The sequence below is a fragment of the Heterodontus francisci genome, chromosome 23 (assembly GCF_036365525.1).
Source record: "Heterodontus francisci isolate sHetFra1 chromosome 23, sHetFra1.hap1, whole genome shotgun sequence".
NCBI lineage: Eukaryota > Metazoa > Chordata > Chondrichthyes > Heterodontiformes > Heterodontidae > Heterodontus > Heterodontus francisci.
The window spans coordinates 63,350,722-63,376,598 of NC_090393.1; the positions used below are offsets into that span (position 1 = coordinate 63,350,722).

General features: G+C 43.4%; 1 protein-coding gene across 1 annotated transcript in view; it reads left to right on the top strand.

Moving 5' to 3' along the window:
* The first annotated feature begins 5,409 nt into the window (after positions 1 to 5,409).
* Positions 5,410 to 25,877, top strand: part of ddt (D-dopachrome tautomerase) — a 28,383-nt gene continuing 7,915 nt past the window's right edge. Inside the window, exons 1-2 of the mRNA XM_068055428.1 lie at positions 5,410 to 5,585; positions 9,426 to 9,597. Of these exons, the coding sequence (XP_067911529.1) occupies positions 5,474 to 5,585; positions 9,426 to 9,597 (284 nt within the window). The 5' untranslated portion in view covers positions 5,410 to 5,473. The remainder of the gene's footprint in view (positions 5,586 to 9,425; positions 9,598 to 25,877) is intronic.

Here is a 25,877-nt window from a genome sequence, read left to right on the forward strand (position 1 = left end):
AGGAAGTTTATGCTTATCCAGTACTGGATGTCAGACAAGCAGTCTAATAATCTAGAGATAGCGGAGGAGTCGAGAGAGGTGGTGGTGAGGTAAAGTTGGGTGTTGTCAGCATACGTGTGGAAACTAATGCAGTGTTTTCAGATGATGTTGCCAAGGGCAGTATTTAGATAAGAAATAGGAGGGGGTCAAGGATAGATCTTTGGGGGACACCAGAGGTAACGGTGCAGGAGCAGGAAGAGAAGTCATTGTAGGTGATTCTCTGGCTAGAAAAGGGTAGCTAAGAACAGAACCAGACAAGTGCAGTCCCAGTCATCTGGGCAATGATGGAGAGGCGTTGGTGGAGGATTGTGTGGTCAACCATGTCAATAGCTGTAGAAAGATCAAAAAGAATGAGTTGAATATTTTGTCATTGTTACAGTCACACTGGATGTCATTTGTGACTTTGATGATACTGTGACAGGGGTGGAAACCTGAGTGGAGGGATTCAAACATGAAGTTCTGCAACAGATGAGCAACAGATTTGGGAGGCGACAACATGTTCAAGGACTTTGAAGAGGAAAGGGAGGTTGGTGATGGAATGGTAGTTTGCAACGATGAAGAGATCATAGGTTTTTTTTGAGGAGAGGGGTGATGACAGTAGATTTGAAGGAGAGACACATAATACCTGAGCAGGGAGAGCAGTTAATAATATCATCTAACATGGGGACCAGGAGGGGAAGTTGGGTGGTCATCAGCTTAGTGAGAATAGGGTCGAGGGTGCAGGAACTGGGTCTCATTGACAAAATGAGTTCAGAGAGGGCATTGGCAGCAGGGGGTGGGGGGGGCAGTGGTGGTTATTGGGGCAGGGTGTTGCATATATGGGAGAAACTAGAGAAATATGCGAGTTCAGGGCTATGCCAGAGGGAACCTTCGAGGAAGTTTGGCCAGGTGGGCTAAAGGAAGGGAGGGAAGCAGTGGAGACAGCTGAATTGATGAACTCAATCTTAGTGTCAAAGAAGTCCATGAGGTTCTCACACTTCTTGTTGGAGGTGAGGGCGGAAGAAACAGGGGAGAAGGGTTTAGGAAGATGGTTTGCATAGAGAAAAGAAGCTGGGGGTTGTCCTTACATTCCAGGATGATCCTGGAATAGTGAACAGTTTTAGCAGACAAGAGCAGGACCTTATAGTGTTTCATGTGGTCCAGCCAGATCTGGCGGAGAATAGTTAAACCAGTTGTCTGCCATATCTATTCAATTTGGAGTCCCTTGAACTTAAGGGAATGACGATGACAGTCATACAAGGGAACAGCCAAGGTGAGAGAGAGTAATGGCTTTACTGCGGAGTTGGGCATCAAAAGTGAAGGCGAATGTGTGGTTGAGTAGATCGGTAGCTGCAGAAATGGAGGGCCAAAGGCTAGACAATTGGGATTTTGAAAGTGCAGTTGTAAGTGAATTGGGAGATATTTATTTTTCCAGGGCAGAAACAGAAGGAAGCAGGGTTTGGAAGGTCAACGGGATGTGGGTGGAGAGCGATTCAAGGAGTGAGTGGTCAGAGGTGGTTTTGTGATTGACACAATGGGAGTAGCCAGGCGGCACAGTGGCGCAGTGGTTAGCACCGCAGCCTCACAGCTCCAGGGACCTGGGTTCGATTCTGGGTACTGCCTGTGCGGAGTTTGCAAGTTCTCCCTGTGTCTGCGTGGGTTTCCTCCGGGTGCTCCGGTTTCCTCCCACATGCCAAAGACTTGCAGGTTGATAGGTAAATTGGCCATTATAAATTGCCCCTAGTATAGGTAGGTGGTAGGGAAATATATAGGGACAGGTGGGGATGTGGTAGGAATATGGGATTAGTGTGGGATTAGTATAGATGGGTGGTTGATGGTCGGCACAGACTCGGTGGGCCGAAGGGCCTGTTTCAGTGCTGTATCTCTAAACTAAACTAAACTAAACATGACAACCTCAAGGGGATGGCTACGAATACGGGTTGAGAAGTTTACATTGAGAGAGAGATTGAGGGGGGATAAGAGGCAGTGAACTCAGAGGAGAGAGAGCATGATGAGTTGAGATGAAGGTTGAAATCCCAAGGACGAGAAGTCGCTCAGTGCACAGGCTGAAGGAAGAAAGCACTGGAGATCTCTTATCGTACTTAGGCAGGCGGTTCAGAATGAGGATTTTAAATGAGAAGTGGGAGAGATGGAACAAGGTGAGATGCTCAAAGAGGAGGTAGGGGACAGACTATAGAGTCATAAAGTCATTTATGGCACAGAAGGAGGCCATTTGGCCCATCTAGTCAACACCAGCTTTTGACAGAGCTATCCTGTCAGTTCCACTCTCCTGCTTGATCCCCATAGCCCTGCAAGTCTATTTCTCACAAGTGTCCATTCAACGTCCTCCAGAAGTCATTGATTGTTTCTGCTTCCACCACCCTTGTGGGCAGTGAGTTCCAGGTCATTACCACACGCTGCGTAAAAATGTGCTTCCTCACATTCCCCCTGCATCGCTTGCCCAAAACTTTCAATCTGTGTCTACTAGTCCTTGTGTCATTAGTTAATGGGGACAGTTTACCCTTGTCTAACTTATCCAAGCCTGTAATAATCTTGCACACTTCTATTAAATCTCCCATCAATCTCTTTTGTTCTAAGGAGAACAAATCCAGTTTTTCCAACCTAACGTTGTAACTTAAATCCCCCCATCCCTGGAACCATTCTGGTAAATCTCCTCTGCACCCTCTCAAGAACCCTCACATCCTTCCTGAAGTGTGGTGACCAGAACTGGATGCAATATTCCAATTGGGCCTAACCAGAGTTTATAAAGTATATGAACCCCAAGCTCCCATATGCTTTACTAACCACTCCCTCAATATGCCCTGCTATCTTCAAACATCTATGCACATGCACGCCCAGGTCCCTCCGTTCCTGCACTCTTTAGAACTGTGTCATTAAGTCTTTATTGCCTCTCCCTATTCCTTCTGCCAAAATGCAACAGCTCACACTTGTCAGTATTAAATTCCATTTGCCACCTCTCTGCCCATTCTGTTAGCCTATCTATGTCCTGGTGCAGGAGGGTTCATATCATCCTCACTGTTTTCTGCACCTCCAAGTTTGGTGTCATTGGCAAATTTTGAGATTCTACTCTGTATTCCAAGATCCAAGTCATTTATGTATGTCAAAAAAACATTGCTCCCAGCACTGACCCTTGGGGAGCAGCACTGTCTGCTATCCTCCAGTCTGAAAAGCAACCATTTACTACAACACACTGTTTTCTCACCTTAAGTCAATTTTTTATCCATTTGGACACTGACTCTCTTATTACGAGCCTCAATTTTGTAAACCGGCCTTTTATGTAGTACCTTATCAAACTTTCTTAAAATCCATTTAAACAATATCCATCTCATTTCCTTCATCAACCTTCTTTGTTATGTCATCAAAATACTCAATTAGATTACTCAAGGATGATCTGCCATTTACAAATCCGTGCTGGCTATCCTTAATTAACTCGAACCTCTCTAACTGTCCGTTAATATTTTCCCTAATTATTGTTTCTAAAACCTTACCCACCACCGATGTTAAACTAACTGGTCTTTTAGTTGCTAGGACTGTCCTTACCATCTGTTTTTGAATGAGGATGTCACATTTGCCACTCTCCAATCCTCTGGCACCTTCCCCGTATCCAGGGAAGATTGAAAGAGTATGGCAAGCCTTTCTGCTATCTCCATCCCCACTTCCTTTAGCAACCTGGGATGCAAGGCATCCAAACCAGGTGACTTATCTACTAGCCAGACTTTCCAATACCTTCTCCATCTCAATTTTATCCATTGTCTCTAATCTTGCCACTTTTACTGATAATTTGTCAGATTTCATCTTCTTAGTGAATACTGGCACAAAGTATATTAGTTAAGTATATTAGCTTTGCCCTTTGCCTCTAAGCATATATTACCCTCTTTGTCCCTAATAGATCCCACACCACCTTTTACTACCCACTTATTATTTACATGCTGTTCGAAGATCATTTGGTTTCCTTTTATGTTGACTGCCATTCTATTTTCATATTCTCTCTTTGTCAGTCTTATTTTCTTCTTCACCTCTCCTCTCAACTTATTGCATATGGCCTGGTTCTCACTTGATGAGTTCACCTGACATGCATCATACACCCTCTTTTTTTGTTTCATCATCTCTATTTCCCTTGTCAACCAACCAAGGAGCCCTGTTTTTGATTTCCCTACCTTTTGCCCATGTTGGAATGTAACTAGCCTGTATCTGAAGCATCTCTTCCTTAATGATAACCCATCGTTTCCTGTCAGTCTTTGGTTCCATTCTACCTTGGCTAGATCTGTTTACATTGTGTTGAAATTAGCCTCTTCCAATCTACACATTCTACCTTATTTGCTCCTTTGCTGTTCGACTAGTCTAAACCTTAAAAAGATGATTTGATGGTAAAAGCCACACCATTATCACAACAGTCTGGGCAGGTCAAGTTGTGGAATATTTAGCCAGCGGAGAAGCTTAATTTAGGGGGAAGGTGTTATTTAAGGAGCATTTTAAAGAGAGAGTTGGAGAGGTTTAAGGATAAAATTCCAGAGCTTATGCCATAGGCAGCTGAAGCATGTCCACCAACGATGAAGGGAATGAACAAGATGGCAGCATTGGAGGAACACAGTAATCTCAGAGGGTTGTGGGGCTGGAGGAGATTATAGAGATAGGTGAAGCCTTTGAGGGATTTGAAAACAAGGAATAGAATTTTACTACTGAGGTGCTGCCCAACTGGAAGCAAATGCTGGTCAGTGAGCATAAGGGTGATGGGTGAATGGGACTTGCTGCAATGAGAGCAGGCAGATAAAAGAGAAACAGCAAGAGTTAGAACAAAGGATGTAGTGAATAAGAAACTGCCCCACTAAGATAAAGGCTGACAGCTGCAAGTTAAAACACACAATGGAGAGCCAAATAAGGTAAAACAAAAACAAGAGTTAGGGGCTAGAAAGTTAGAGTAGGGGGAGAAGTAAACAGAGGAGGAGACTGTAGCAACCATAGGATAGGTTAGTGTCATAATACGTTATAACCAATAATGTAAAATAAAGGCGTGGACAAATGGATTTGTATTGTATAAACATGAACTGAATATGTTGATCGGTGTGCCTGCTTGTAGGACACCCGATCTTGCAAGAACGTTAAATAAACTTACTTCTTCAGAGTTTGACTTGGTGTAAATTATTATTAAGTGGGCTACGTTTCTCACAGTCAGCCAGGAGAGCATTGGAATAGTCAGGCCCGGACACAACCCATACCTCTGTAAATCTGACTGTGATGTTGCAACATCAATGTCATTGCAAGGAAAAGGGCATTTGACGGCAGTCAGCAGAGAAAGTCCTTTGATCTAGATGAGGTGGGGGATTGGGTCTTTTCCAGCCAATGGCAGCGCTGTCCCGCCTCCTCCACTCCCAACTCCCTGTCCATATCCCGCATTGTATCAGTTCGCAATACTGGGATTCTGGCCGATTGGATAATGCCCTTCCTAGACTTGGAGAGTAACCTGCCGGCAAGCCACTTCTCCGAGGAGCTGGTGAACAAACTGTGTTGCGTAACGGCCACCATCCTCGGCAAACCCTTGGAGGCAGGTTTAACTTTTTAAAGAGAGAATTTCCGAGGCTTTTCACTTGGAAACTGATGGGGGAGCAGCTGGAAGGGACTGAAACACAACCTCTCGGGAACAGGAAGTTCACATCAGCCTGTTCTGGCCCCCGAGAAGTTTTCTGCAATTTGCTCCGACGTAACTCAGCCAGTAATTGTAAAGTTTGAATTCCCTAAGTCAGTGATAGACAGGCTGGAGCTGGAACTAAGTTGTGTTGAATTTATGTCGAGGCTCTTGTTTTTGTTTTTGCTCTGGCACTGTGCCAGCCTGAGCCTCTGCAAAGGGTTTGTGAGGCTCTGGAATGCACTGCTGGATTAGTGATTGAAGCAGAGATCATAATAACTAAAATAGAAATCTCAACAGGGAACTGGGTTGTCGGGTGCAGGAGTCAACAATCACCTTGAAAATCCACACTGGCAGGGTTCCTGTTAGTCCCAGTATGGAATGTGCATTCTCTTCTTGTAGGGATTCACATCACTTACTTGTGCAGAGAGCATAGTGCGGTTTAGCAAAGGCTTCAATACCCACATTCTCACCCACCCCAGCCAAGTGTGACCAGGGGAACAGCTGGAGTTGAGGTGAAACCGCAGAACCTGTCAACGCAAAGGACTGCCAAGTGGCCCGTCCATTCTTGATCTGGCAGGGCCTCATGATGTTTTGGGGTATTAGTTTATGGGAAGGTTCCCAGCCCCACTGTCACATGTCTAATACCCCCAGCCCAGATCCCATTGGCAGGCCAGGTGGCTTCTTCAGTCATCACCTTGTGCCCTGGAGTATTGCAGGTCTGCCTGGTTTAGGTACTGGATTATTGTATTTGTCACAAAGGATTAGAACCATAGTTTACCACACAGAAGGAGGCCAGTCGTGTCTTGGACACAACAACAATTTGCGTTTGTGTAGCATCATAATGTAGAAAAATGTCCCAAGGCCCTTCACAGAGAAGCAATCAGACAGAAATGTCTGTCATACCAAAGGAGATATTAGGAGGGGTGACTAAAAGCTTGGGCAGAGAGTTGGGTTTTAAGGAGCCTCTTAAAGGAGGTGGAGCTTGGGTGGAACTCCCGGAGTGGGACCTATATGGTTGAATGCACAGCTATTAGTAGTGGGGTAAAGAGAGATGGGGTGGTGGGGGTTACTCAAGTGGCCAGAATTGGAAGAACGCAGAGTTCTCTGAGGGTTGCAGGGCTGAAGGAGGTTACAGAGATAGGAGAGGTGAGGACATGAAGGCATTAAAACACAAGATTGAGAATTTTAAATTGGAGGTATGGGGGATGGGAGCCAATGTAAGTTAGCATCTGTTAAAACAAACTTTTAAAAACCTTTGTTAAATCTTCTTAGCACTGTTGAAAATAGTTTCAGAATCTCGATTTGCTCCTCATAACTAAGTTTGCCATCTCTGTCATCATCCTGGTGAATTTATGCTGCATGCTCTCTATAATGGGGCACCCAAACGTGCACGTATAAGTACATCTGTGATCGAACCACTTTCCCTTTCATGTTCGGACATGTCCTATATGCCACACATTTAATCCACGCTGTGGCTTTTCTGTCACTGGAAAAGATGAAAATAAAATTACACTTTCCCATGTTTCAGCATGATCCCAAAGTTTCCAGGCTGGCAACGCCATCTACCAGAACACACCCATCCGGTTATATTGGCAGATGTGCCTTCAGATGTCCGGGCTTATTTTCTAGAATTCCCCCACTCTCCAACTTTCTACTCCTTTAAGACCAATAGCAACAACTTTTATTTGTACAGTACCTTTAAACGTCCCAAAGTGTTTCACAGAGGCATTATAAGACAAAGATGACCAAAAGCTTAGTCAAAGAGGTAGGTTTTAAGGAGCGTCTCAAGGAAAGAAAGCGAAGTGGAGAGGTTTAGGAAGGGAATTCCAGACCTTAGGATCTCGGCAGCTAAAGGCACAACCACCAATGGTGCGGCTATTAAAAGTGAGGATGCTGAAGAGGCCAGAATTAGAGGAGTACAGATATCTCGGAGGGTTGTAGGGCTGGAGATTACAGAGAAAGGGAGAGGGCGAGGCTATGAAGGGGTTTGAAAACAGGGATGAGAATTTTAAAATTGAGCTGTTGCTTAACCAGAAGCCAGTGTAGGTCTGTGAGCACAAGGGTGCTGGGTAAACAGCATTTGGAGTGAGTCAGGACCCGGGCAGTAGGGTTTTGGATGACCTCATGTTTACAGAGGGTAGAATGTGGGAGGCAGGTCAGGAGGGCACAACAACAGTCAAGTCTAGAGGTAACAGACACATGGAATGAGGGTTTCAGCAGTAGAAGTGCTAAGGCAGGAGTGGAGACAGGCAATGTTAGTGGTGGAAATAGGCAGTCTTAATTATGGTGCAGATATGTGGCTGAAAGCGTATCCCAGAGTCAAATATGACACTGAGATTGCGAACAGTCTGGTTCAGCCTCAGACCGTTGCCAGAGGGAGGGATGGAATCGGTGGAAAGGTGTTTGGGGGGGGGGGGGGAGGTGGTGGTGGTGCCGAAGACAATGGCTTCACTCTACAATATTTAATTGGCGTAAATTTCTGCTCTTTCTGTAGTTGATGTCGGATAAACAGTCTGACAAGTTAGAGACAGAGGAGGGGTCAAGAGAAGTTGTGGTGAGTTAGAGCTAGTTGTCGCCAGAGTACGTGTGGAAACTGATGCTGTGATGTCGAATGATGTTGCCAATGGGCAACTTGTAGATGAGAAATAGGAATGGTCCAAGGATAGATAAATCCTTGGGGAACACCCAGAGGTTACTGTGTGGTCCAAGGATAGATCCTTGGGGAACACCCAGAGGTTACTGTGTGGTCCAAGGATAGATCCTTGAGGGACACCCAGAGGTTACTGTGTGGTCCAAGGATAGATCCTTGAGGGACACCCAGAGGTTACTGTGTGGTCCAAGGATAGATCCTTGAGGAACACCCAGAGGTTACTGTGTGGTCCAAGGATAGATCCTTGGGGGACACCCAGAGGTTACTGTGTGGTCCAAGTATAGATCCTTGGGGAACACTCAGAGGTTACTGTGTGGGATTGGGAAGAGAAGCCATTGATGGCCATTCTCTGCCTACATTGAGATAATGGAATCAGGCGAGTGCAGTCCCACCCAGCTGGACAATGGTGCAGAGGTGTTGGGGGTGGATGGTGTGATCAACTGTCCCAGGTTGCAGATAGGTTGAGAGGACAAGCAGGGATAGTTTGCCCTTTGTCACAGTCACATAGGTTGTCATTTGTAACTTCGATAAGAGCCGGTTCAGTACTGTGGTGGGGCAGAAACCTGACTGGATGAATTCAAACATGGAGTTCTGGAACAGATGAGCACAAAATTGGAGGCGACTTTGGAGAGGAAATGGAAGTTGGAGATGGGGCGGTAGTTTGCAAGGATGGAAAGGTCAGGATTTGGTTTTTTGAGGAGAGGGATAATGATGGAAGATTTGAAGGCGGGGGGGGGGGTGGTTTGGACTGAACCTGAGGAGAGAGAACTGTTAACAATGCCAGACAACATGGCAGCCAGGATGGGAAATTAGGTGGTCAGTAGTTTAAGACCGTCCTTAAAACCAACCTCTTTGACCAAGTTCTTGGTCTCCCCTCCTAATATTTTGAGCTCAGTAGTCATTTATTTTGATTATGCCTCTGTGAAATGCTCTAGTACATTTTTCTACAATACTATGCGAATACTGGTTGTTGCTGTGTCAGCAATGTATATGCTAATGAGACAACTTTACTGATGGTTTAAGGTAGATTAAACCTTTCCATGTCCATTACTAATAACACATTCTCCTGTACATTTATTCCTGAAAGAAAGTTTTTCTTTTTACAGTCAGTCAATGTGTCTGTGAAGGCAGACCTGCTAATGGCCATTAGAGGCAGCATGGCCCCTGGTGTCCAACTGGTTGTGTCTTCCATTGGTGTGGTGGGAACAGCTGAGCAGAACAAGCAACACAGTGCCAAGTACTTTGAGTTCCTCACACAAGAGCTGGGACTAACTGCAGACAGGTAAGTGTGAGAATTCAGAGCCTTGTGGTAGACATGTCATCTGCATTCCCAGTGGTGGCTCTCATCTCTGAGTCAGAAGGTTGTGGGTTCAAATCGCACTCTAGAGACTTGAGCTCATAATCTAGGCTGACACTTCAGTGCAGTACTGAGGGTGTGCAGTGTTGTTGAAGGTACTGCCTTTTGGATGAGACAAAAAAGAAAGACTTGCATTTTTATAGGCCTGTCACAACCTCAGGACATCCCAAAGTGCTGTACAGCCAAATAAGTCCTTTTAAACTGTAGTCGCTGTTAATAATGTAGAAAATGTGGTAGCCAATTTGTGCACAGCAAACTCCGGCAAACAGCAATTTGACACAAACCTGGGCACTGCCTGCCCTCTTAGGTGGACACAAAAAAAACTCCCATGGCACTAGTTCAAAGAAGAGCAATTGTTCCAGGGGATTAACCAAAATGTATCTGTCAACCATCATCACTAAAACAAATAAGGCAGGAGAGAATATGGGTTGTAGAGTTTGTAAGGAATGAGGGGATTTTTTTTGGCGGTGTCGGTTGGTCAATCAAGAGAAAAGGAGATAGAAGTAATTGGGCTCGGGTGCGGCCTCAATTTGAAATTATAAACAAGGGTAAAGTAGCCTGAAAGAACATATACAAACATCCAAGGGCATTTGAAGAAAATGCTGTGTGTAATCCTTTGCAATTGGCTGAAGACACTTCCTTCAATTAACAAGTAGGATTTGGTATCTACAAAGTCTCTTGTGTACTGTTAACGCAAAGTTTTAAATGGAGTCCCCTGATTATCAGCATGTTTATTCTTATTTATTTAGTGATACAGCACTGAAACAGGCCCTTCGGCCCACCGAGTCTGTGCCAACCAACAACCACCCATTTATACTAATCCTACATTAATCCCATATTCCTGACCACATCCCCACCATTCTCCTCCCACCTACCTACACTAGGGGCAATTTATAATGGCCAGTTTACCTATCAACCTGCAAGTCTTTGGCTGTGGGAGGAAACTGGAGCATCCGGCGAAAACCCACGCGGTCACAGGGAGAACTTGCAAACTCCGCACTTGATCAGTGTTTTCCTATTTAGTGGCAGAGAAATCATAAACCTTCTATCTGGACTGTGCTGATTTCAACCAATGATACACATCTACCACTGTATAGGAGCTGGAGTAGGCTACTCAGCCCTTTGGCCTGTTCCTCCATTCAATTAGATCATCATTGCTGTGCATCTTAACACCATCTATCTGCATTAATTCCATCTCCCTTAATATCCTTCCCGAACAAAAATCTATCAAACTCAGTCTTGAAATTTGCAATTGACCCCCACCCCACCTCCCACCTCATATTGGCAGGCTGGGGTACCATAAGGATCAGTGTACAAAATATGGTCTCACCAAGGCTCTATCCAATAGTAGCAAGTTATCTTTACTCCTATACTCAAATCCTCTTGCAATAAAGGCCAACATACCATTTGCCTTCCCAATTCTTGCTGCACCTTCATGTTAGATTTCAGTGACTCATGGACAAGGACACCCAGGTCCCTTTGCACATCAACACTTCCCAGTCTCTCATCATTTGGTCCCCACATCCAAATCGTTGATATAGACTCTTAATAGCTTTCGCCCAAGCACCGATCCTTGTGGTACCCCACTAGTCACAGCCTGCCAATCTGAGAATGACCCATTTATTCCTACTCTCTGTTTTTTATGTCCGTTAGCCAATTCTGAATCCATGCCAGTATATTCCCAACCCCCCCTCCAATCCCATGTGCTCTAATTTTATTTACTAATCTCTTGTGTTGGGACCATATCAAAAGCCTTCTCAAAATTCAAATACATCACATCCACCATTTCCCCCTTATCTATTCTGCTAGTTACATCCTTAAAAAAACTCCAACAGATTTGTCAAACATGATTTCCCTTTCATAAATCCATGTTGACTCTGCCCAATCCTACCATTATTTTCTATGTGTCCAGTTATCACGTCCTATATAACAGTTTCTAGCATTTTCCCTACTGCTGACGTCAGGCTAACAGGTCTGTAGTTCCCCGTTTTCTCTCTCCTTCCATTCTTAAATAGTGGGGTTACATGTGCTACCTTCCAATCTGCAAAAACTGTTTCAAAATCTATGGAATTTTGGAAGATGCATCCACTCTCTACAGCCACCTCTTTCAACACTCTGGGATGTAGATCATCAGGTCCAGGCGATTTACCGAATTCCATTCCCATTAATTTCTCCAGTACTACATTTTCACTCATATTAATTTCTTTCAACTCCCCATTCCTGCTCGTCCCTTGGTTCTCTAGTATTTCTGGGAGGTTTTTTGTATCTTCCTCTGTGAAGACAGACACAAAGTATTTGTTTAGTTTCTCTGCCATTTCCTTATTTCTCATTATATATTCTCCTGTCTCTGCCAGTAATGGGCCCACATTTGTCTTTGCTAATCTTTTCCTTTATCATACCTATAGAAGCTTTTACAGTACGTTTTTATGTTCTCACTAGTTTACTTTCATTATTGTATTTTCTCTTTATCAGTTTCTTGGTCCTCCTTCGCTGAACTCGAAAATGCTCTCAATCCTCAGGCTTCCTACTTTTTTGGCAACTTTATAAGCCTGTTCCTTTGATCTAATACAATCTTTAACTTCTCTTGTTAGCCATGGTTGTATCACTTTTCCTGTTTGGTTTTTGTTTCTCAAAGGAATGTATATTTGTTGTAAACCATGTATTAATTCTTCAAAAGTTAGCCATTGCCTGTCTACCGTCATACCTTTTAATGTAGTTTCCCAATCTACCACAGCCAACTTGCCTCTCATACATTCGTAGTTTCCTTTGTTTAGATTTAAGACCCTAGTTTCGGATTGAACTACATCAAGGTTTTATTTATTTAGAGATACAGCACTGAAATGGGCCCTTCGGCCCACCGAGTCTGTGCTGACCATCAACCACCCATTTATACTAATCCTACATTAATCCCATATTCCTACCACATCCCCACCTTCCCGCAATTCCCCTACCACCTACCTATACTAGGGGCAATTTACAATGGCCAATTTACCTATCAACCTGCAAATCTTTGGCTGTGGAAGGAAACCGGAGCACCCGGCGAAAACCCACGCGGTCACGGGGAGAACTTGCAAACTCCGCACAGGCAGTACCCAGAATCGATCCCGGGTCGCTGGAGCTGTGAGGCTGCGGTGCTAACCACTGCGCCACTGTGCCGCCCTATTTCTTTTTTTTACATCTTGATTGTTAATGTAATGTAAAAGTTAATGTAAAATTCTATCATATTATGGTCACTCTTCCCTACAGGCTCCTTTTACAATGAAATTATTAATTAACCCTTTCTCATTGCACAATACTAGAGCTAAAAAAGCCTGTTCCCTAGTTGGTTCCTCAGCATGCTGTTCAAGAAAACCATTTCGTATATATTTCAGGGCGAGAGATTTCCAGATTTCCACTACCCATTGTGTGAAGAAGCACTTCCTGACGTCACCCTTGAGCCACCTAGCTCTAATTTTAAACACTCTCCATCAGAGGAGAGAGTTTTTCTCTATTTCAGCTCCTTTATATCATCTCCTTTAATCATCTAAACACCTCCAATTAGATCACCCCTTAATCAAGGAGATACAAGCCTATTGTATTGTTCAGTTGAATCTATGCTGCACCTTCCAGAAGTATTTCAGATGATCTTCCACATCAAAGTTCCTCATGGGATACATGGAAGAATTCCATTTTGTTCCCAACGTTGTAACAATATAGTAGAGGCATCAAAAGACAAGGGCTGTTCCATTTTGCTCATGGGCTGTAACCAGGATACATTTTCTTGGTTCAATATTCACAGGAGTGCTGTCTACACAGAGGGCCATGCAATTTGTAAGGTTATGAGTGTGTATCTGTAGAATGTTTTGCATAGTAGTTAAAAAAGAAAGTCATCTGTATTTTGAGACTTGCTTGAGCACCCTCTGATATCCTTTGTTTTGACACTGAACATTCGCATCGTCACTGGAGATTTTGGCTTTTGGCATTTATTTGAATGTAATGTTGTTTTCTTTTCACTTTCAACATCTAATCTTTGAATGCACTTCTTGCATTTATTAATCAGGGATGAAGATTTCGGTCTGAAGTACTGATGCTGTTGGGTGATTTTTCTGTCAGGAGATGTTTTGTAGAATAAAGGACATACACACTGACTGCATGCAGTTGGAATCAGATGTCTAGTATAGAAGAGCTTAGTAACTGAAAAGTAATCAATTACAAATAGAACACATTTTGAGTTACTTTCTTTGCAGTGTCAAATGTCAAAGCTTAAAGAAAATTGCAATTATTGTTGAACTTATCATTCATATAGCATTGCATCCATTTGCCCATAACCCCACTTGCCTAGATTACATTTATATAGCATTCTTCACATCTCTATGACATCACAAAGTGTTTTACTGCCAATGAAGTACTTTTGAAGTGTAGTGATTGTTGTTTTGTAGGAAGAACACGGCAATCATTTTGCACACAGCCAGGTCCGACAACAGCAACGAGATAATGAGCAGATTGGTAGAGGTTTGGAACTCTCTCCCGCGAACAGCAGTTGAAGCTAGAACGGTTGTTAATTTTAAATCTGAGATAGATAGATTTTTGTTAAGCTAAGATATTGAGGGATATGGGCCAAAGGTAGATATATGGAATTAGGCCGCAGATCAGCCATGATCTCATTGAATGGCGGGACAGGCTCGAGGGGTTGAATGGCCTACTCCTGTTCCTAGATTGCTAATGTTGATGAAGGGATAAATATTAACGAGGACATCAGGGAAAACTCTGCAACTCTTCCAGTAGTGCCATGGGATCTTTTTCATCCACTTGACAGGACAGGTGGGCCCTTGGTTCAATGTCACACTGAAGGATCAGCATCTCTAACAATGCAGCACTCCATCAGTACTGCACTGGTGTATCAGCCTGGATTATGTGCTCAAGTCTCTGAAGTGGGGCTTGAACCCACAACCTTGTGACTCAGAAAGGAGAGTGAGACCAACTGAGCCACGGCTGTTAGTCAAAGCTGTTACTGGAATCAAGGTCTTTGTTGTTAAACTATTCATTGAGCTTGCACTGAATCACATCAGACTTAACGTATCAGGTACAATGTGCCTGACTAACTTTTCTTTAGAGACTCTAATCTGAGTTGTTCAGAATCTCTCGATGTTGTGCTGTTCACCATCCACTATCATGATGATGTAGTGGATTATAATCCTAGTCCCTTTTTGGGGCTGTCTTGGATCAGGCGTACTTATCAGATAATCACTCTGAATTTAAGGTTGAGACAGACCGATCCCAGACACTTGAATGGGTCTGAAGGACTGATCTAACTCTTCCTTCAGGAAAGGAACCAGCTGAGAATATTACCGATTACCAGATAGCCTTTTTAACAAGTTTGAGCCAGATTATAATAACACGGATTATAAGGGTTGTGGAATCTCTCCTCAGTAATGTACGGAGATGGGTTCACGAGTTATCGACACAGAAGACTACGTGAGACAGTCAATCGCAACATTAAGGAAAAGATAGAAAGTGAAATCTTATTTCTAGTAGAGAATACAATTTTTAAATCTAAATTTTTCAGTAGGATATCAATCGATTATTAAAGTAGCATTTACCTGAAATCCCCGAATGGAAGAATGCAGAGTTAGCGAGATATCTCTGTCCCTGTTAAGGGGCGAACTATCATTGCCTCACCCCATGGTACCTTTACCATAAGAGATGTTAGAGTGAGTCCAACAAATCTAAAAATCCAGTGTGTGCTTTTAATATTTATACTGTTTTCCAAGTTGCAGAACTAATTTTTTATGTATGGGAGTGTTAGTTTAGTTTAGTTTAGAGATACAGCACTTTAACAGGCCCTTCGGCCCACCGAGTCTGTGCCGACCATCAACCACCCATTTATACTAATCCTACACTAATCCCGTATTCCTATCACATCCCCACCTGTCCCTATATATTTCCCTACCACCTACCTATACTAGGGGCAATTTATGATGGCCAATTAACCTATCAACCTGCAAGTCTTTGGCATGTGGGAGGAAACCGGAGCACATTCGTCCCCCTTTATTTCCCAAATAAGGCTGGATAACTGTTAATTTCAGTTAAGATCCACTCTCTTTGATATCTAAGAAAGGTTGTACAACTATTAATCTCTAGGATTTCCGTCGCTCTTCAATTTCTAAGAAATGCTAGCTGTGAGTGTCATGATGGTCAATTTGTCATTAGTCATCTAACTGTATTTCAAGATTTTAATTCAGGTTTTGCGTTTTGTTAGTTTTGTCAAAAGTTTATTTGTTTGTGGTTTAGGACTGGCAGCAAAGAACATCTTATCAACCATTACACTGTGTAACCTTTGTGGCAGTTTGCAAAACTGTGTTATCAATGTTTTACAGTGTGTTGAAGATGGTGACATTAGGAGGGGATCCTCCTTATCAGAAACTGCCTTTATGTTCTAAGATGAGGCAAGCTTTTTCACTGAGGCTGTTAGTATTATAGAAATGAATGTTTTAAACCTTTTAGGAAGATGAACCCATTTTAAAGAACTTTTTAATCCCTCACTCATAGAAACATAATTCTTTTAACCATATAACCCCTCATTATGGACGGATTCCTTCACAATGACACTTCAGTGCTTTTGCTCCAAATGAAGGAAATGTGTCTAGGATTCTAATTATCTGATGTGGGCACGGTAAATGGCAATCAGAGACAAAAATCCAACAGCTGGTGATGTGAACAAGTGGAGAAAAATGTACTTAAAGTATACTTTGACAAGTGTCAGGGAGTTATAAATGTGTCTAAACCATTAAATAGCCAAGTTTTGCATAACAGAAGAAATATGCTCTTCTGCTTTTCTTCCCACACCTCCAACTTAATTGTAAAACCTCTTGGTCTCTGTGGAGCTCACAATAAGTTAAGATGATCCATTGTTCTGCAATGACAGGGGCATGACTCCCTGTAATAGACAATGGGATAGATTTTGGTCAGACCCCAGTATTCTGGCCCAGACTTGGAGCCGTGTGATCAGTGGGCACTTGAACCGAGAATTGGTGGAACTTGGTCCTGGCCTGATTCGTAGCGGCTGATTGTTCCTTCACGGGCAGCTTGCCTGAATGAAGAGATCTATCTCAGTCCAACCACCTCGCCAGCCGTAATCCTTGGGTAAGTCCAGGGGGTGGGGTTTAGAGTGAGCTACATGTGGGGGGGGCATCGCAATTGGGGAAAAGAGAGAAAGGGAATTTGCCTTTTGTTGGCAGTTGCTGAAGAACATTGAGAGGAGTCGGCTTGATGCCTGCTGCTCTCATCCGAGACTCATTTCTTGATGGAGTCCTTCAACAGGTGTTCGGCCCCTGAATTATGTGCTGAAGGGGCGCCCGCTTGATGTACTCGAAGAAGAGTCCCACGAATTTAGCAGTCGGGCTAACACCTGTTCAGATTGCAAAGTGTTGCATCCATTTCAAGCCTGAAAAACTGACTTATTTAACCTTGATGCATTAACTGTTCATCCAGTTCTATGTAGGACCTTTGGTAAATGGGGAGGTGGTTTTTGAGATGAACTTCCTTTCCAGGGTAATTTCCCACTATTCAAAGATCATCCAGGAAGGCAAAGATAACGCCAGGCTTCTCTTCTCCACCACAGACCATCTTAAACCACTCACCCCTGCCTCCTCCACCCTCACCTCCAACAATCATTATGCGCACCTCAGACTTTTTTTTATGACAAAGATTGAGCCCATCTGTTTCTCTTCCTTCCCCTCACCCCCTGGGCTTAACTTTCTCCAGGTACCCTCTGCTCTAACCCTGAATTTGTACCTTTCTCTAGTTTCTCCTATCTTCCCTCATGCCCTCTCCAAGCTCATCTTGTCGACAAGACCCACGTCTCATTCTCTGGATCCTATTCCTTCTAAACTGCTGACCACTCATCTTTTCTTCCTAGCTCCGATGTTAGCTGATATTATGAACGTTGTCTTTCCTTACATACTGTTCCCTTCTCCTTGTACTAATATCATTACCCATCTCCTTAAAAACCACCCCTTGACCCCCTTCGTTATTGCAAACTACCGGCCCATCTTCTCTTTCCTCTGCAAAGTTCTAGAGCGTGTTGTTGCGTCCCAAATCCATGCCCATCTTTCTCAGAACTCCCTGTTTGAATCTCTCCAAATTACTTTCCACCCCCACCATGGAAAAAACTTGCAGTTACACCTGCCTTTCACTATATTAGAATATTTCAAAGGTTAAGGACATCTCTTCTGGGCTGGAGAGGAACTTGGAGTGGGAGGGGAAGGATCCAGTTGTCGTGGTCCATGTAGGTACCAATAACATAGGTAGGACTAGGAAAGAGGTTCTGCTGAGGGACTAAGAGCAACACAGGGCTAAATTTAAAAAGCAGAACCACAAAGGTAGTAATCTCTGGATTACTACCTGAAGCACATCCAAATTGGCCGAGGATAAATAAGATTAGAGAGGTAAACGTGCGGCTCAAAGATCGGTATGGAGGAAATGGGTTCTGATTCATGGGGCACTGGCACCAGTACTGGGGAAGGAGAGAGCTGTTCCAGAGTAGTGTAGAGATACAGCACTGAAACAGGCCCTTCGGCCCACTGAGTCTGTGCCGACCATCAACCACCCCTTTATACTAATCCTACACTAATCCCATATTCCTACCACATCCCCACCTGTCCCTATATTTCCCTACCACCTACCTATACTAGGGGCAATTTATAATGGCCAATTAACCTATCAACCTGCAAGTCTTTGGCATGTGGGAGGAAACCGGACGGGCTACATTTTGAACGATGCTGGGACCACTGTCCTGGCAAATCATATAACTAGGGCTGTACATAGGACGTTAAACTAATTAGTGGGGGGGAGGGTTCAATTAAAGGGACGTTTAAAAAATCAAAAAGAAACAAGTGAGCAGAGGTGCAGAGTAGTGAAGAGGCGAATGGTAATCAAAGTGTGACAGAAAGGGGCAGAAAATATAAGCAGAAGAGTGCAGCAGAAATTAGACCCAGAATGAGTAATAATGGTAAAAAGTCAAAGCTTAAGGCTCTTCATCTGAATGATAGATAGATGAGTTGACGGCACAAATAGAAATAAATGAATATGACTTTATAGCTATTACAGAGATGTGGCTGCAGGGAGACCAAAACTGGGAACTCAATATTCAAGGGTATTCGACATTCTGGAAAAATAGGCAAAAATGAAAAGGAGGTGGGGTAGCCTTGTTAATAAAGGAAGGTATCAGTGCAGTGGTGAGTAGTGATATAGGTGCAATAGATCGTGAGGTGGAATCAGTTTGGGTGGAAATAAGGAATAGCAAGGGGAAGAAGTCATGGGTGGGAGTCGTCTCTAGCCCCCGAAGAGTTGCCTCACTGTTGGACAAAGTATAAATTGGGAAATAATGGAGGTGTGTAAGAAGGGTGCTACAATTGTGATGGGTGATTTTAATCTGCATATTGACTGGACAAATCAGATTGGCAGAGTTAACATGGAAGATGAATTTGCACAGTGCATCAGGGATTGTTACTCAGAGCAATATATTGCAGAACCTACCCGGGAACAGGCTATTTTAGATCTAGTAATGTGTAATGAGGTAGGATTAATAAGAGATATCAGTAGTTAAGGATCCTCTAGGGGGTAGTGATCACAACATGGTAGAATTTCAAATTTAGTTTGAGAGCAAGCAACTCGGGTCTCAAACCAGTGTCCTCAACTTAAACAAGGGCAATTACAGAGGTATGAAGAAAGAGTTGCCTAAAGCAGGCTGGGAAGATAGACTAAGGGGAAGGTCGGTGGATGAGCAGTGGCAGACATTTAAGCAGATATTTCATAACGCTCAGCAAAAATTTATCCCGGTCAAAAAGAAGGATTCGAGAAGGATGAAACGCCCGTGGTTAACAAAGGCGGTCAAGGAGAGTATCCAATCAAAAACTAAGGCATACAAAGTGGCGAAAACTAGTGGTAGGCCAGAGAATTGGGAATTTTTTAGGAACCAGCAGTGGATGGCTAAAAAGCTAATAAAGAGTGAGAAAATTGATTATGAAAGTAAATTGGCAAGAAATATAAAAACAAACAGCAAAAGCTTCCATGGGTAAATAAAAAGAGAGTAGCGAAAGTGAGTGTGGAACCCTTGGAGTATGCGAATGGAGAATTGATAATGGGGAACAAAGAAATGACAGATAATTTAAATCAATATTTTGCATCGGTCTTCAGTTATCAGATAAGCAAGGAGCTAATGGGAGGAAAGATCTTGTAACAGTCTCTATCACGAGGGACAAAGTATTTGACAAACTAATGGGACTAAAGGCAGACAAGTTGCCAGGACCTGATAGCCTACATCCAAAGGTTTTAAAGGACGTGGCTGCAGAGATAGTGGAGGCATTGGTCAAAATATTCCAGAATTCACTGGATTCCGGGAGGGTCCCAGCGGATTGGAAAACTGCTAATGTGACGCCCCTGTTCAAGAAGGGAGGGAGACAAAACGCAGGAAACTATAGGCCAGTCAGCCTAACATCAGTCGTTGGGAAAATGCTAGAGTCCATTATTAAGGAAGAAATAGCAGGACATTTAGAAAAGCTTAGTGCAATCAAACAGTGTCAACATGGTTTTGTAAAAGGGAAATCATGTTTGACAAATTTGTTAGAGTTCTTTGAGGATATAACAAGCAGAATTGATAAAAAAGGAACCGGTAGTTGGAGTGTCTTTGGATTTCTGGAAGGCATTCGATAAGGTGCCACATAAAAGATTATTGCACAAGATAGGAGCTCACGGTATTGGGGGTGATGTATTAGCATGGATTGAGGATTGGTTAACTCACAGAAGACAGAGTCGGGATTAATGGATCTTTTTCAGGTTGCAAAGAGGTAATTAGTGGAGTGCCACAAGGATCAGTCCTAGGGCCTCAATTATTTACTATCTGGATTAATGACTTGGAGGAGGGGCATAGTGTAATATATCCAACTTTGCTGACAATACAAAATAGGTGGAAGGACATGTTGTGATGAGGACATAAGGAATCTGCAAGGGGATATAGATAGGTTGCGTGAGTGGGCAAAAACTTGGCAGATGGGAGTTTAATGTCGGAAAATGTGAGATCATGCACTTTGGTCGGAAGAATCAAAAGGCAGACTATTATTTAAATGGAGAGAGACTCCAATAAACTGCAGTACAGAGGGATCTGGCTGTTCTTGTGCATGAAACACAAAAAGTTAGCGTGCAGGTGCAGCAAGTAATTAAGAAGGCAAATGGAATTTTGGCCTTTATTGCTAGGGGGTTGGAGTTTAAAAATAGGCAAATCTTGTTACAACTGTGCAGACTGTTAGGGTGTTGGTGAGGCCACACCTGGAGTACTCAGTACAGTTTTGGTCCCCGTATTTAGGAAAGGATATACTGGCATTGGAGGCAGTTCAAAAGAGTTTCACTAGGCTGATTCCTGGGATGAAGGGGATGAGTTATCAAGAATGGCTAAACAGGTTAGGCTTTAATTCATTTTAGTTTAGAAGAATGAGGGGTGATCTTATTGAAACATACAAGATTCTGAGGGGGCTTGACAGGGATGTTGAGAAGATGTTTCCACTAGTGGGAGAATCTCAAACTCGCGGACATAGTTACAGAATAAGGGGACATTCATTTAAAACTGAGATGCGAAGGGATTTCTTCTCTGAGGGTAGTGAATGTCTGGAATTCTCTACTCATGAGAATTGTGGAGGCTAGATCACTGAAAGTATTTAAACAGGAGGTAGATATATTTTTGAAATATCGGGGAATTAAGGGTTATGAGGAGCTGGCACGAAAGAGGAGTTGAGGTCTGGGGCAGATCAGCCATGATCTTATTGAATGGCAGGGCAGGCTTGAGGGGTTGAATGGCCCACTTTTCTTTAGAGACTCTAATCTGAGTCGTTCAGAATCTCTCGATGTTGTGCTGTTCACCATCCACTATCATGATGATGTAGTGGATTGTAATCCTAGTCCCTTTTTGGGGCTGTCTTGGATCAGGTATACTCATCAGATAATCACTCTGAATTCAAGGTTGAGACAGACCGATCCCAGACACTTGAATGGGTCTGAAGGACTGATCTAACTCTTCCTTCACGAAAGGAACCAGCTGAGAATATTACTGATTACCAGATAGCCCTTTTAACTAGTTTGAGCAATATTATAATAACACGGATTATAAGGGTTGTGGAATCTCTCCACAGTAATGTACGGAGATGGGTTCACGAGTTAGCGACACAGAAGACTACGTGAGACAGTCAATCGCAACATTAAGGAAAAGATAGAAAGTGCAATTTTATTTCTAGTAGAGAATACAATTTTTTAATCTAAATATTGTTTCAGTAAAATATGTAAATAGGAAATCCATCAATTATTAAAATAACATTTACCTTAAATCCCCAAGTAGAAGACTGAAGAGTTAGTGAGATACTTTTGTCCAACAAATCTAAAAATCCAGTGTGTGCTTCTAACATTTATACTGTTTTCTAAGATGCAGAACTAATTTTTTATGTATGGGAATGTTACCTCGAGTACAAGTAAGTTCGTCCCCCTTTATTTCCCAAATCAGGTTGTATAACTATTAATTTCCAGGTAAAGCCTGTCCATCTTGGATTTCTAAGAAATGCTAGCTGTGAGTGTCATGATGGTCAATTTGTCATTAGTCGTCTAACTGTGTTTCAAGATTTTAATTCAGTTTTTGGGTTTTGTTAGTTTCGTCAAAAATTCAGTTGATTGTGGTTTGGAGCTGGCAGCAAAGAACATCTTATCAACCATTACACTGTGTAACCTTTGTGGCAGTTTGCAAAACTGTGTTATCAATGTTTTACAGTGCGTTGAGGATGGTGACATTAGGAGGGGATCCTCCTTATCAGAAACTGCCTTTATGTTCTAAGATGAGGCAAGCTTTTTCACTGAGGCTTTTAGTATTATAGAAATGAACGTTTCAAACCTTTTAGGAAGATGAACCCATTTTCAAGAACTTTTTAATCCCTCATTCATAGAAACATAATTCTTTTAATCATATAACCCCTCATTATGGACGGATTCCTTCACAATGACACTTCAGTGCTTTTGCTCCAAACGAAGGAATTGTGTCTAGGATTCTAATTCTGATGTGGGCACGGTAAATGGCAATCAGAGACAAAAATCCAACAGCTGGTGATGTGAACAAGTGGGGAAAAATGTACTTAAAGTATACTTTGACAAGTGTCAGGGAGTTATAAATGTCTAAACCATTAAATAGTCAAGTTTTGCATAACAGAAGAAATATGCTCTTCTGCTTTTCTTCCCACACCTCCAACTTAATTTTGAAACCTTTTGGTCCCTGTGGTGCTCACAGTAAGTTAAGAGGATCCACTGTTCTGTAATGACAGGGGCATGACTCCCTGTAATAGACAATGGGATAGATTTTGGTCAGACCCCAGTATTCTGGCCCAGACTTGGAGCTGTGTGGGCACCTGAACCGAGAATTGGTGGAACTTGGTCCTGGCCTGATTCGGAGCGGCTGATCGTTCCTTCACGGGCAGCTTGCCTGAATGAAGAGATCTATCTCAGTCCACCCACCTCGCCAGCAGTAATCATCGGGTAAGTCCAGGGGGTGGGGTCTAGGGTGAGCTACATGTGGGGGGGGGGCATCGCGACTGGAGGCAGGGACATGCTCCTGCTTTTCAAAAGAGAGAAAGGGAATTTGCCTTTTGTTGGCAGTTGCTGAAGAACATTGGGAGGAGTAGGCTTGATGCCTGCTGCTCTCATCTGAGACTCATTTCTTGATGGAATCCTTCAACAGGTGTTAGGCCCCTGAATTATGTGCTGAAGGGGTGCCCGCTTGATGTACTTGAAGAAGAGTCCCATGAATTTAGCAGTCGGGCTAACGCTCCAACGACCCAGGTTCAATTCTGGGTACTGCCTGTGTGGAGTTTGCAAGTTCTCCCTGTGTCTGCGTGGGTTTCCTCCGGGTGCTCCGGTTTCCTCCCGCATGCCAAAGACTTGCAGGTCGATAGGTAAATTGGCCATTAGCAATTGCCCCTAGTATAGGTAGGTGGTAGGGAAATATAGGGACAGGTGGGGATGTGGTAGCAATATGGAATTAGTGTAGGATTAGTATAAATGGGTGGTTGATGGTCGGCACAGACTTGGTGGGCCGAAGGGCCTGTTTCAGTGCTGTATCTCTAAACTAAACCTGTTCAGATTGCAAAGTGTTGCATCCATTTCAAGCCTGAAAAACCGACTTATTTAACCTTGATGCATTAACTGCTTCATCCGGTTCTATGTAGGGCATTTGGTAAATGGGGAGGTGGTTTTTGAGATGAACTTCCTTTCCAGGGTAATTCCCCACTCTTCAAAGATCATCCAGGAAGGCAAAGATAACGCCAGGCTTCTCTTCTCCACCACAGACCATCTTAAACCACTCACCCCTGCCTCCTCCACCCTCACCTCCAACAATAAATATGCGCACCTCACAGACTTTTCTTATTACAAAGATTGGGCCCATCTGTTTCTCTTCCTTCCCCTCGCCTCCTGGGTCTAACTTCCTCCAGGTACCCTCTGCTCTAACCCTGAATTTGTATCTTTCTCTAGTTTCTCCTATCTTCCCTCATGCCCTCTCCAAGCTCATCTTGTCGACAAGACCCACGTCTCACTCTCTGGATCCTATTCCTACTAAACTGCTGATGACTCATCTTTTCTTCCTAGCTCCTATGTTAGCTGATATTACGAATGTTGTCTTTCCTTACATACTGTTCCCCTCTCCTTGTACTAATATCATTACCCATCTCCTTAAAAACCACCCCTTGACCCCTTTGGTATTGCAAACTACCGGCCCATCTTCCCTTTCCTCTACAAAGTTCTAGAGCATGTTGTTGCCTCCCAATTCTATGCCCATCTTTCTCAGAACTCCCTGTTTGAATCTCTCCAAATTACTTTCCACCCTCACCATGGAAAAGATTTGCAGTTTCACCTGCCTTTCACTATATCAGAATATTTCAAAGCACTTTACAGCCAATGAAGTACTTTTGAAGTGTAGTAATAAACTTGTGCATTGCAAGCTCCCACAAATAGCAATGTGATAATGATGAGATAATCTGTTTTTGTGATGTTGATTGATGTATGCATATTGGCCAGGACGCCAGGGAAACCTCCCCTGCTCATCTTTGAAATAGTGTGTTAATGTCCACCTGAGGGGGCAGATGTCAACTGTCTTGAGGCTGAATCAGTTTAATGGCTCATTTGAAAGACGGCACATGCAATAGTGCTGCACTCCATCAGTACTGCACTGGTGTGTCAGATTTGATTTTTGTGCTTAATTCAACCTTCTGACTCGGAGGCCAGAGTGCTTCTCATGGAACTGCAGCTGATAATACTGGAACAGTTCTTACAAAGTCTCAGATGACATCCTAGTTGACATTGACAATGTTAAGTTATCCCTTCTTGAGCTTTGACATTATTGACCATGAAATTCTGCTCCAGTGCCCTTCCATGTCGTCCAGCTGGGACTGCACTCACTTGATTTCAATCTTATCTATTCAGTCATAGCCAGAGAATCACCTGCAATGGCCTCTCTTCCCTCTCCTGCACAATCACCTCTGGTGTTCCCCAATGATCTATCCTTGGCCCTCCTCTTATTTCTCATCAACATGCTGCCCCTTGGCGATTTCGTCCAAAACCATTGCATCAGTTTCTACATTTACACTGACGGTACCCAGCTCTAGCTCACCACCTACTGTACTGACCCCTCCAATGTCCCTCTAACTCAATATTGGGAAGATCAAAGCCACTGTTTATCCTCGTCACAAACTGTGTTCTCTTTCCACCAACCCTATCCCTCTCGCTGTCAACTGTCTTGAGGCTGAACCAGTCTGTTCACAACTTTGGCATTACATTTGACACCGAGATGAGCTTCCTACCACACATCCGCACCATTACTAAAACCGCCTATTTCCACCTCCGTAACATCATCGACTCCATACTTGCCTCACCTTATCTGCAGCTGAACTTCTTAACCGTCCTTTATTACCTCTAGGCTTGACTATTTCAACACACTCCTCGCCAGCATCCCTACTTCTTCTTCTTCTTCTTCTTCTTTGGGCCTCCTTATCTCGAGAGACAATGGATACGCGCCGGCGCATGCCTGGGCAAATTTATGGAGGTTGAGAGTTGCCCAGTCGTCAAAACCCCCCTCTCGGCCTTTCTGGTGGGGTCCAAAGGAGTGCAGGACACGACGTTTGGCACCAGTATGGCTGCAGGAACTG